The sequence below is a fragment of the Micropterus dolomieu genome, linkage group LG14 (genome assembly GCF_021292245.1).
Source record: "Micropterus dolomieu isolate WLL.071019.BEF.003 ecotype Adirondacks linkage group LG14, ASM2129224v1, whole genome shotgun sequence".
NCBI lineage: Eukaryota > Metazoa > Chordata > Actinopteri > Centrarchiformes > Centrarchidae > Micropterus > Micropterus dolomieu.
In genome coordinates, this window is record NC_060163.1 from 14,047,486 (window position 1) to 14,061,459 (window position 13,974).

At 38.7% G+C, this 13,974-nt stretch overlaps 1 protein-coding gene across 1 annotated transcript in view; it reads left to right on the forward strand.

Annotated features, from left to right (window-relative positions):
* Positions 1 to 13,974, forward strand: part of LOC123983506 (protocadherin-15-like) — a 216,791-nt gene that overhangs the window by 79,164 nt on the left and 123,653 nt on the right. Inside the window, exon 7 of the mRNA XM_046069766.1 lies at positions 4,221 to 4,391. Coding sequence (XP_045925722.1) covers positions 4,221 to 4,391 — 171 coding nt within the window. The remainder of the gene's footprint in view (positions 1 to 4,220; positions 4,392 to 13,974) is intronic.

Below are 13,974 nucleotides of genomic sequence, written 5' to 3' on the forward strand. Positions count from 1 at the left end.
CTTTACAGTTACCATCTAGCTTACATTTCATTTTTTGCAATGCATGCAGTGTGTCATTTCTTTAGACTTTCAGTCGTTGCTTTTAAGTGCTGTCCTGGTTATGAAAGACAGCCCACAAAATCACGGAAGTTACAATAAAGCACCATGTTTTGAAGAGATTATTTCCTGGCAGAGACCTCTATTGCTTTCTTTAAGTGTCAGGTGATTGACACTAAGGAGAGCATAATGTAATGCTGTGGTGGAGAAATGCTCAACCCAGGTGTAGTTAAAGAATAATAAAACAGGTTTGTGGAACACAATAAGAGTTTACTAGCAGAAAAGTGCTTCTCTTGAAAAGAGGGAAACAAATGGTAAAACTAATTTGAAATAGCAGATATAATCTTGAGTTTTGTTATGGCTGCATTGATTATTCAGTTTCAGAGAGTTTGAGTTTCCTGTAGATTCCCTGATTTGGCTATTTAGTTCTGAGAACTTTACAAAATAAACAAAAATGTTGTATTTGTCTTAATTATCTTGAAATAAAAACTGAACACACATACATTTTGGTGTGAGATTTTTCAGACATCTTTACACACACAAACACTTCCACTTGAATGTATTACTAGGATTAAATACATTTTCTTGGTGAATAAAATGTAAGAGGCCACCAGGTGTAACATTGATTCAGATACAATGACAAGAGCTGTAGATATTTTTTGTTTGAATCCCCCTTTTTAAAATAAATTTGGTTTTCAATCCAAAAGCTTAAGGCCTACACAATACAAGCATTTGCGGTATATTAATAAAATTAACTTTATTAACTTAACTTTATATTAGCTTTATTTTGACTATACAAATGAATGTAATGCAAAAATGAGTCAATACTCATGTAATAATTCAGACATATATTATAAACAGGCTTGATTGATAGATATAATTGGGTATCTTATGCATAACAATATAAGTTTATAGAGCGTTTCCTAATAACAAGGAAGCATATATAACAAAGGTCACTAATTGGCGGACCGCGGTCCAAATCGGGACCTAGCCGCTGTCCTCTCCGGTCACGGACCTAAAGCAGATTTATTGTTGAGAATTACTACCTTGTGATGGAGCATTTCTGTTTTAACCTGCACAGCTTTTGTAGCATTTAGTGTACTAGTTTAGGTCGCCAAGGAAACTCACAGACCAATGTTTTCCAAAGAGAAAAGAGACATGGCTTTTAATCAAGAATGTATGGTTTCTTACATGTACATTTTTCCCACAGGCAGTTTAAAACTAGAGTATCTCATAAATCTCCAGTCCAAGCCAGAGCTCATGTTTCTCACTGAACAAGAGAAAGTAGGAAAGTAGTAAGAAGGAATGAAAGAGAAGAGGAGGCATTAAAGCTGTTCATTTGTTAAGATGTGTGATTTTGTGTGATGTATGAGTGTTGGTTGAGACTACACTTTAATCACTTCAAGCTACACTTATTTCATTTATTTCTGAAATTAAGCACTTTATTTTAGTTTACTTAAATTTAGAATTTATTATTAGAGTAGTTTTCCCTCCAGTTTGATGTGAAAACCGACAGTAAATATTGTTGAAATATTATTTGATTTGACAGTCAGTTGTTGACTAAAAACATACACTGATACAACTATACGTTATGGCACTGAATTATAATGCAAGTTAGTTGTTCTGATGTTCTGGACCTTTGCTTTGCGAAATTTTCTCTAACTGGACCTCCTTAAATTTTAATTGAATACCCCTGATATAGTATAAGGTCAGTAGGATGGTCCAAGCACAGAACCATGAACCATTAACTTTTGTGTGCATGGAGGATTAATTGTTAACATGTACAAACTGAGATTGATCTGATAAATAGGAATAGCATTGTTACTTTAATGCCTATTAAATATTCCAGTCTTTAAATGCAGCACTAAGATCTTAAAAGACAAGTACAGAGACAAGTCCTTTGTCAGATACAATTAGAAGGTCATTTGTCATTTTCACCAGTGCTGTCTCTGTGCTATAATGCACTCTAAATTCTGAAAATCCTCAAATAAACTACTGTTATGTAGAAAGTCACACTACTGATTGGTGACTGCTTTCTCAAGGATCTTAAAGAGACTAAAATTAATAAAGTGGGGAAAAAAACAGTAAAGTTAAAGCAACAAAACATACTATTAAATATATATAAGAATGGCTCATTTCAGATGTATGTAATCTGCAAAGCCCTAAAATAAAGGCAGTGAAAAATATCTCCCTCTGAAAGTGTAGTAGTGTAGAGGTATAAAGTAGCAGAAAATGTAAATACTCAGGTAAAGTACCTCAAAATAGTTCTAAAGTAGGCTGAGTAAAGGTATAATTTGTAAGAAGTGAGACTACTCTCCACCTGTCAAAATTCATTCTCCAATAAAATAGGGGGCAGCATATCACATATCAGGTCATGAGCCTTGAGTTTGGCATTTTGGCCATTGCCGTATTCGGGGGGTTGGAGCTAGCTAGCCTGGTTAGCAAGGTGCATCTGTAATTCATCTAAACTGTGATATTAATTGGGATTCTAATTTTGGCTAGCAATTAACAGTAGAAACAGTAACTGGATAAGCTACAATTTACAACTATGTGCTACTAACCCCTTATCATGTAGATAATTAAGGTACCGTAAAACTTTGATTAATAGCCCGGGCTTTTATTTGTGTTGTACAATACCAGTTACCTCAGTGGAAGCATTGGTATTACAATTTCTTTCTTTTGTAATTGTGTTTTTTAGGAGGTGTTGCGTGTCTGTAATGATGTTCTATGTTTTCCTAATGGACCCCCAGTCTGACAATAAAGTTGAACTGAACTGAACTTTAAAGAAAACAACAACATGGTGCAGTATTAGAGAAGTGTGGCAAAAGTTAACAGAGCAATGGACTTTACATGACTGGATTCACAACTTGGATTCATTTTTATGAAAAGCTGTTTTGATTCTTTTGATCGGTGGACGCATACAGACCAAAGGAATATAAATCATCAAGGAAAGAACTTAACTAGAGCTTCAAAGGTAATGGGAGTCGGCACTTTTTTCTCTCTCATCTCTTTCCTACCATGCCGGTTACACCAGTAAATCTATAAGAATTCGACTTTGGGGCTTGTTGTTTCCGTTAAATGAACTGAACGACTGAATTGTGGAGAATCTAACCGATCTAACAATGTGTAGCATGTCCATACTGATATATTGATCATGCATTTAAACAGTAATATTTGTATTAAAAATCTAAGCAGCTGAGAAGTAGCTAAAGTGTGCAACCCGGCAGGGTTTAAGAGGTTTTATCCACCCAAACAACTTCTATAAAAACCAGGTGTTTAATGGAGACTCAAAATGTGTTCCCACACCAGGCCAGTAAACTGCATAGATGGCTATTTGGGACTCGGCTATTAATTGAAGTTTTATGGTATGCTTTTTTTCTTAAATTACACCAGTAAGGCTGTTGGAGATTGGGCTAACTTTTTTAATGACTTGATGAAATGGATTTTGTAAGTACTTAATCTACCCTGCACATTCAGACTGTTCTAATCTTTCAATGAATCCAGATTTGTGAAGGGTTATTTGATATATTAAAATTTTTATTTTTACTGCCTGTTCATTGAATAGCGGATTTGTGTGTTTTATTAAGATTTAAAATACTTTTGTTTATTTAATCCATTGCTCAAATGCCTAATCTACTCGGATTGTGCTGCAAAAAGAGCTTGCACCACGTTAGGTTATAGCTCTTCTCTTATCTAATTGATGTTCTTAAATTAAGCCTGAAAGATGTTGAACATTATTATTTCTATGTTTAATTCTTCCTTTGGCCACTCGTTGAACAGCGACCGATGGGAGTGGGAGCTTTGCAATGATTATTTACAATGTTGGTTGAACTTCCTATAGCTTTTGCCAGTTTTAAAAAAAAAACTTTTGTTGAGGTAAAATCTGTGTAATCTACTTACTTTACTAGCTTTCTTAAAACATTGTTAATGAAATATATAACATACATTGCTGGAAAGCAGAGGAGCTTCTCTTTGTCATGTCTGCACTGTCTGTGGGATCTGAACCATTTACATTAGATGTCTTCTCTTGATTAAGTAAAAAATAAGTCAAGCAGACACCAGCCTTTGAAAGCTTTCAAATATTCAGCAGGACAGTGTTGTGGTCACTTTCCATTGATAAAGACGTGCAAATATCTAAATAAGAAAGTGCAAAAATAAAATAAAAGCTCTCTTTCTCTGTCTAGGACCGAGCCCCCTATCCCAGTGAGCGCCGCACAGCCACCACCACTCTAACTGTGGATGTACTGGATGGTGATGACTTGGGTCCTATGTTTCTACCATGTGCGCTTGTGGGAAACACCCGTGACTGTAGTCCCATTACATATAGGGCTAATGTACTGGAACTGACAGAGCCGGTAAGTGTGCCTGTTATGTAGCGTTATTTTACACTGCATATTGTATTTGTGTATGGTGCAGATGGCATTTTTCTATCTGTGCCTGTGTGATTGTGTGCATTGCTGCACTACTTACTGCATTCAGCAGGCAATGGTAGCGTGTGTGTGCATGTTGCGTGCAAGTTGTTTTTAATTTCACACTTTTGTTTAGTGCAATTTTGTGACATAAGATTTGGCAGTCTTTACAATTTAAAGTTTAGATCAAGGTTAATAGTGAGAGCTAATCTCTTATGGCTCATCCTCACAATTTTGTTCACTTCTGCCTATTTATATATACCAATATTTAGAACCCGGACGATATTATCGGCCGATATGAGCTGAGCGCATTTAATCGGCATCAGTGTTTATAACAGCAGATATATGATTGTTGATTAAGAAACACAAAGACAGATCCTTCACTCATGTCATGAGTGTTGCATAGTATGCCCACTAGAGGGAGTTCTGCTGCTCATCTGTTATCAACACTGCTGCACCAGAAAAACCACAAAAGAAAACAATCAGCTGACCGGAGTCTACCGGAGCTTACCGCTGCATGTAGAACCACGGAGTGGGCTATGTCAGGGGTGAGTCGGTACTTTGTCATGTTAATTACATGACTTAAATAATTATAATATAAACAGACCCAAACACTTCTCCTCTCCTGAAAACATTAATGACTTGCAAACCCTCCCTGCCCTCTCCCGGCTTCTTCCAGGCTCCAGCAGTGTTTAATGTTACAGTAGTTGGTTGTTGGAGGCTATACCCTGCTGACAGAAGTGATTGTAGATTTATTTTTTAAAAAAGTGTGGCAGTTCTAGTGAACGGTCCTCTCATTTCTCCCTATTTCATCACTAAATATTCTCTAAAATCACGTACAGCAGCTAACACTACCCGTTAATGAGCAGTTAAACTATAGTTTCTGACGTTTCTTGTCTGCAGTTAATGTCGGCATATCGGAAATGATTGAACCAGAGCGGACATGTAAATAAATGTGAGCTGAACAAGATTTAACAGGGCTTCCTGCAACTCCTTTTTGTGGGACGTTATAGATGTGAAAGGTTGTAGTCAGAGCCATAAAAGCTCTGGTATTAGTTATAACATTAGTAGGGCTGACCCCCAATAGTCGAAGATTCGATGCTTCGATGGGCGGAGCCTGATGACTGTCAATCTCACAGTCGAAGCTTCGCAGTCAAACAAGGATCATGCCATTTTGATATGGGGGTGCTCAACGTCTGATTTTACATAGAACTACCAGTTTTCTCCCAATAAGTTAATATACAGCCTATTACAATATACATTTAAATGTTTAATCCTGTAAATAAACATGTAAAAAGAATAAAACTTTCAATAAATGTTTTGAAAGTGCGTGAATAAATCCAAAATTGTAACCCTGGGTCGTCAGTGCGCATTTGCAGGCATAGCGCGCGCGTGTGTGTGTGTGGTGGCGGAAGAGGAACACTTGCTGAAGAGATGGGGCCCAGCTTCACCGGTGTTGTGCTGAGTTGTCAGCACCTTGCTGGACTTTGGGATAATTGTATCACCATTGATGAACCACACAAATAATATTATATCGTTTTTAAATAGCCGGCTACTTGAAATAGATCCGCGAGGAACCGCGATGTGCATGTAGTTTTCAGGCAGCACAGCATGCAGGCAAAACTCACACAAGACAGTGAATAACTGACAAGAGAGAGAAAAGGGTCTTCAAAAAGCCTCAGTTTAGTTGGAAATTTATAGTGTAAGTTGAATGAATAGAGACCAGCTCTACAGCATCTCAAGATTAAAGCGGAGCTTGCCTGTGTAGGCAACCCCAAATCAAAATATTGACTCATAAATCGGCTCTTTTTCACTTTAATATCGGCATCGAATCACAAAAACCCATATCGGTGGGGCTCTACACATATTTAACATTTATAATTCCAAGACCATGAAAAACTGATGCTGCTCTTGTGGATCTACTGAGTAATATTACACATTTCGTCATTCCTCAAATAATTTGTCAGTCCCTTGAAATCCAGTGAAATGAAATGGTTAAAAATGGTTTAGAAACCTTGTTTGACAAGAGAAATCATCCAACTTTATTCTGGTAACTCTTATATATCTGCTTTTCTTCCCCACACATGGTATAACATGTCTGTATCATGCATGCAGTTAAGGCAAAATATTAAACGTTTATTTATTCAACTTGTATTTATTTTTGCTGCAAACTAGCTGTTCTTAAAATCATACATGGAGCCTAACAATGTGCACTCCTGTTCCGTATGCAAACTCCAGCAGAAACTGTTAAGATCTGACAAGCAATTAGCATGATTTGAAACAAGAACACTGATTTAATGGCAGTAAGTTGTTAGTAGTCAGCAATGTGGCCTGCAGAGTTATAAACTAGTTAGTATGTTATTTCTGACAGATTGTACTGTAAACCTCTTGTGGATAAACAAGTGTTATTTAAGAGTGAGTCTGCACCACCGTGGTATGTATTTATGCTTACACAGCTGTATATATCATTTTGCATTTGTATCTCGGGCATTTAGCTGATGCTGTTATCCAGAGCGACTTACAATCCCACTTTGTAAATGTGACAAAGTAGCTGCGGGCAAAATCCTCAACTCTGACAAGTCAGCAGAGTATTCATCCCTTACCACACACAGGCACACACGTACACACAACCTTGATAGTGACAATCTAGCAGTGTGTTCATGCCTTAACACCTTCTGTATCCACCTACACACACACACACACAAACACACACACACACACACACACACACACGCACACACACACACACACACACACACTTAACAGTGTCAAGACAGTAAAGCAGGCATGTCTAACTGGACATTGTCTACTTCATCTCTTTGTTTATACTGAGACCACATGTGCGCACACATACACACGCATGCTCATTTTACTCAAGACACACTAAGCGAACTCTTTCTCTACCTTCAAACCTCTCTCACTTTCTTATCTCTCCTCACTTACACATACACTCACACACACAATTTTCTCCAAGCCAGGAGAGACACAGCGAGGAACAACAGGAGTAAATCAACTTTACACCTTGTGGTTTTGAGAAGGTGCAAGTAGACAAGGAGAGGGTTTATGAGTGGTAGTGTGCATGCGTGTGTGTGTGGAGGGGGAGGGGGTGTCAAACAGGGAGAAAGACTGAGGTAAAGGAAAAGTTATGTGGGGAAAATGCTTGAGGGGGTTTTTAAATCTGAAGCGATGCTTAAAACACGTTGCATCAAACACAGGTTTGTTTCTCACCTGTCAATTTGATCCCAATACACAACTGTTGCTGACTCCAGATGCTTCGCTGATTTCAGTATTTATAATCTTACAAAATCACTGCAGTAAAGAAAAATGGCATCATTCAGGCAAACCAATGTTGCTTTGCTTGTCCTTTCTATTGATGATTTTCACTCTTTGAATGAGTCTGTGATCATTGCTCACTGCAGGAGTTGGATCCTTTGCAGATGTCAGTTTAAAGTTCATGTTTAGGAGACCTGATGACCTTTTCACAGCAGGCATTTTGACATGTCGTAACAGGAAAGGGCTGAGTGTACTTCAGATTAATGATGGCTGTATCCCATGCACTTGCCAGGTCCAGGCCCCTTGCAGTGAACCTGCTGGCTCACTGGCAGAGCCATTAATGGAGCCATCATTAATTTTATCTACATCTGTGCTTCTCTTGCTATGACAAGTCAAAATATCTGTGTGAAAAGGTCTATTAGTAGAATCTGAGCCAAACATTTATTCTGGCCAAGCTTCCATTTTGTACTTGCCCACTGTCAATTTAACTTTAATTTAACAATTTTATATTTCGGTGGTAAAGGGGCACTCCTGTACACGAACTTGGGTTTGCTCGTCATGAGCACTACACAGCTTTTGAAAACAGGAGAAGCCTGCAATACAAACTGCGAGGTATGGAATGAAAATCATGGGCATTAACCATGCATTTTGGGATGTAGGACCCAGTATTTTTGGAGCTTGACACATACTTGGGACCAAAATTCAGGATTTATCTGCAGCCTCAACTGCATCAGTTGTTACCATTTTTGTTCTTTCATCTTACACAAGCATCCCAACATTGTAGAAGTGCAATTCTAAATCATTTGAGTATCATTTTAATGTATTTTAGTTTTCACATTTTGTAAATGTAAACTGATTATAAAATGAAATATGAACCACTTCCAGTTTGATTTGGTTTCAACTCTTATGATTAATGATTTTACAACTTTTGAAGTGTACCACAGCATCTTCATTCATATGATTTAAAGGTCAGCAAAATGCTTTGTTTTAGTTCCAGAGTGAATGGTTTTACAAGTCAAAGAGCTTAAAAGCTAGTACAAGCAGCAGCATCCACCATACCTGAACAGATGAAAAAAGATACAAACAGATCAACCAGTAGTTCTCAAACTTGTTGCTGAAGGCACTTCAGGGTAGTCGTGGATGTTGAGCAGACCTAAAGTTGCATTAATATGATTCATGTGCTATTTTGCTAACCTGAACCTTGTCCTCTTTTGCTGGGGCGGAGGCGGGCATGAACAAACTTGAGAACCACTGAGATAATCAAACACCTAAAAAACAAAAGGACAACAATGTCACACTAATTGTAAAATGCACAAACACAACATTAATAAGCACTGTGAAGGTGTCACTGGGCTCTGGGTATTTGTGATGGCATATCCCACTATATTCAGAATTTTTACAAACCCAGTAGTTAAGTTTCTGTAGCCAGCTGAAACATGGATGTTTAAGCATAATAGTTATTCTTTGTTCATGCAGTGTTACTACAGCGTCCTCCTGCTTTCTTCACAGCGGAGTTGGGTGCAACGTACACAGATAAATGTTAACAGCGGAAACACTGAGCTAGCTAGATAACCGTAGTGGCAGTGGACAGTCAATTTAAAGAATTGCGATACAGTTATTGTCATATGTTACATGCCGCCACTAATTTGGTGAGTTGATGCAAAACAAAAATGGAGTGTTTGTAGTGAGGTAGGGCTATTTCAGCAACCCCTCTGACCTCGTTTCTTTTACTCACCAATATAATTTTTTACTGGCATTTGACAAGTGGCAATTTTGGACCCTGCCTAAAACAATCACCCAGTTTAACCAAACTATTTCAGGTCATTTGAATAAATGTGTGTTTATGCCAACAGCATGATCTCCCCCATTAGGTTCGCTTGAATGCACCTCTCTCTATTCAAAGCTGTCTCTCAGGGGCACTGTTTGATTGATTAAGACCAGACTTTGATGCCAGAAACTCCGATACATTCTGCTTGAATGAACCCCAAAATAGTTAATGTAGTTCATGCTCAGGCTTGAAGTTTTGCTCTCCTCAAGCTGTCATTGAAGGAGAAAGAGAAAGGCAGTGGAGGACAAGAGGATGGATGGAGATAGATGCCTGAATGTTCCGTGTCTTCTGCCATTTTTCCATTACTAGTACCAGCTCAACTCGCCTCGCCTCGCCTCGCCTCGGTTTGGCCGTGCTCCGTTTTCCATTGCAAATAGTATGCAGTCTATGATAGTACCCCACAATGTAGCTGGTCGTCATAGCGACGCCACACACAACTGCCGCGACGTAATGTTCAATGCAACACACACACCAGCGACCCAACTTATTTAAGTTAAAACATTTGAACATTACTCAGAATTTAAAGACAGATAAGCGGTATGAAAACCTTACAGCTGTGTTTTTTTTTGTTGTTGCTGCAGTGGTCTCTGTGACTGTGAGTGGGCGGCTAGCCCGATAAGGTCCGGCTGCGGACTGTAGCACCGCTCACGCCACGCCCCCTTGCGGTACAGTCTGTAATGATTGGCTGTAGCCGCCACACCTTTCTGTATGGTCTGTTCTGCACATGCGCATATTTATTCCCGCTCAATTTGTACCAGGCATTTGTAGACATTGTAGTTGATAGAAACCCGTGATTTAAAGAAAAATTTTATTTACAACACACTTTTATACAAACACACAGAGAAGTGTAATCAACAACAGAATGGCTTCAGCAGAAGAAAAGTGTAGTGTGCTAAGTAGTACAATATTCATAATTTTTTCTTTTCAATAGTACTATTACCATTAAAAGATATTAATATTAACTTCCATTAAGACCACATAAACAAACATTTTTAAAGTTAAACTCTAATCTTGTCAGTCCCATTGCATGTTGTCATAGTAAGCAGGCACAAATAGAAAACCAAAGACAATAACACACCCAGCATGATCTATTTATTGAGGATGTCCACAAGTGTTAGATATAAAATGGATAAAACAGAATAAAATACCACAATACAATAAAATAAGATTTAAAAGAAAACACAGAACAATAAAAAATTTAGGTAAGTATCTTAATAAAAATATAAAACTAAAGATTATATGCTTATTTAGATTAACATTAAAAAGCTGAAATTAATAACTTTTATTTAAAAGAAAATTCTACTTATTTGTCCATTAACATCATAGATTCAACTTTTACTGCACTGAGCTATGATTACCTTCCTGCTGCTTCTGCTGCGCCCTACGTTATGTTACCATCTTCTTCAAATCTCGCCTTCTATTGTCTGATGAACTTTGACCTACACCGAGACCCGCGCTCGCGCCATGCCCCCTAAGCTACAGTCCGCAGCCGAACCCTTCTCTGCTGGCCAGCCTCGCGAGCTCCTCCCACGGGTTGGCGCAGCCTTTCCCCGCTGCCACTTGCGGAGCTCCTCAACTCCGAAAACTTGCAAGCACATTTTTGCTCCACCATCACTTTTCGTAAAAAAATCTACACATTTGATTTCAAGTGGATTTAATGTATGAAAATTGCGCGTAATGATGATGCAGTGAATAGTGACGATTCTCTCTGACCAATCGGTAGTCTGCCGTGTTTTCACTTCACATTTTAGGATCACCTCAGCTCGCTTGGAATGAGAAGGGTCCAGCTGCAGCCTGCAGACAAAAGTGACAGAAGTTGACCTTCCATATATGGTTTGTCCCAGAAGCCACCGCGCACAAAACGTGATGACGTTTATCTTGACCACTCAGCCCACGCATAGCGCATAATAAAAAAAAGAGCCGTTAAAAAAGAGGTGTCAAGTGTCAACGTAGTAATCAGTGTACATTATGTGTTAAAATTTACTATACTATACTTATATATTATTAATATAGTATATTTATACTATAATTCCTGCAAATATTTATTTATAATAGCCTAATAATAATAATAAAGCAATGTTTCAATTCATACCACTGTTGTACATTTTATTTCTTCCAAAGTGATTTTAAGTTTCACAAACCAAGAATATTCTGTTATGTTACATAACGAGCCAGATGTGTCTCGATTTAACATTACTGAGAATTTATTGACAGAATAACAGCGGTACGAACATTAACAGTATCATTCAGCTGTTGCTGGACACATCTGCTGTGTTGGCTGCAGTGGTCTGTGAGACTGGGCCTGGGGGAGCTAACCAGAGCTAGCTAGCTAACTATTCCTGACAGCCCCCCGAAGTATATTCCTCTTACTCTAACCATCACAGGGTGTGTGCCTAAAGTTATTGATTATATGCATGTCGACCGGTTAACCCTACAGCGGCGCACATAGCGGATAGGGTTAACCTCCATTGTGTTGCTGTGCAGCCTCCGGTAACGTTACTGCAGCTATATAGCACCCGTCGGCACTTGTGGAGCTTCTCAACAACAAAGTTTGAACACATTTTCGAATCGCCGCCACTTTTCGTAAAACTGCCTATATTCGAAATCTACACAGTGGATTTCTCACCTAAAAATTTCTCAGTGTATTTAAGTTCTGTTGTAGGCTTCTAAAGAATAAAACGGTTTGCATTATGATCCATCCTGTACGTGAACCGAGATTAATTTCATCACGTTTTGTGCGCAATGTCTTCTGGAACAAACCATATTTCGAAGTTCAACTTCCGTCACGTTTGTCTGCGGGCTGCAGCTGGATTTACTTGCTTGTACCCTCGACTGAGGTGATACGAAAAAAGTAGGCCTACCTGGTAGCAGGTACAGGTACAACTTTTCCACAATGGAAAACCAAAAATAGGCGAGTAGAGTTGAGGCGAGTCGAGCTGGTACCCTGCAGTGGAAAAGGGGCTTTTGTCGCTAGATCCCTCTCCCTGGACCTGACAACCTCTCCAAACAAACACCAACCTTGTACTTCGAGTTCCCAGTCCCGGTAGAGTCAGCTAATGGGACTACTAACTGATAGATAGATAGATAGAAAAAGGAAAGAAAGAAATTGAAAATGGGATGAGAGAGGTAGAAATACAAACCTGCTTTTGCTGGTGTATAAAAAAATATGGGGAGGTGAGGAGAGGAATGAACGAAGAGGAGAGTCAAGGCACTATAATAGCTTGAGCCCTAATCAGACTGATAAGATATGACAACCTCAGAACCTTGGAGCCAACATAACTGTACTCTCTCTGTGTCTTTCTCCCTCACACACACACATATACACACCAAATGCTGGTCATTTATGCCGAGGAGCTGGCTGTCAGGCCATGTTCACACATACACTTCAAAAACGTTGCTGCCTCTGCAACTCCGAAATGAATAGCTGTAAGGGAAAAATAGATTATTGAACAGTTCAGTAAACAACTTTCCCAGGACCTGACCAGTCCTTAAGTTTGTCATTACATCAGACTGGCAATTAATTGGCTACAAGTTGCATGAAGATGAACAAAACATCAAAGACTACAGCTCTAAATGTGACAACTTTATTTTGTAGCTGCTTTTAACACAGACTAGAACTTTGCAGCACTTTATTGTGGAAATAGCCATCTGTTTTTTTATGTGATAGGGATGTGCTGTATCCCTCTTGCACCATGGAGAAGTCTTGCCATGTGCTCCTGTACAGCTCAGTGGTTGACACAAAGCCTCACCTGACCACTAAACACCCTCAGGGTTTTTCTCCCTCCTCTATTGATCTCACTACTCTCAGGATCAGCCACCTGCCTGCACAGCTGCTGCTCATTAGTTCCCCCGTATATATATAAAAGGCAGTTTCCCCACACACATTTGCCAGATGCTGTTGCGTAGTTGTTGTGGTGTCTGAGACGTTCATGTCTGCTTGATACCTGTTGCTGATGTTCTGCCTGCTGATTCAGCAGCGTTTGCTTGCCTTGATTCTGCCTGCCTGCATATTCCTGACAGTAAGCTTTGAAAGCCCAGTGAGTAAAGAGGCTTTTAACGTTACATACGCAGCTTGTTGTGTTTACTCAGGGGCCCACATTTTCGACCTGTATCATTAAGTGAAGTCAGTGTTGTCAGAGTCTCCCGGAGTTATCTGGTCTTACTAAAGGTTGGTAATTTGGGATAACTGATCTCAAATAGTTTACTTTCTTGCTCTATAGTAACCACCATTTTTCTAAGTCAGCACTTGCACACAAGAAAGAGGCAGTGTTTAAGTGAAAACAACAAACAAAATATATATATATATATATATATATATATATATATATATATATATATATATATATATATGCATGCTTTTTGTCTATTTATCTGAAATGTAATTCTGCATACAAATATCAGCAAAAAGACTCAGAAACATACTTTTAT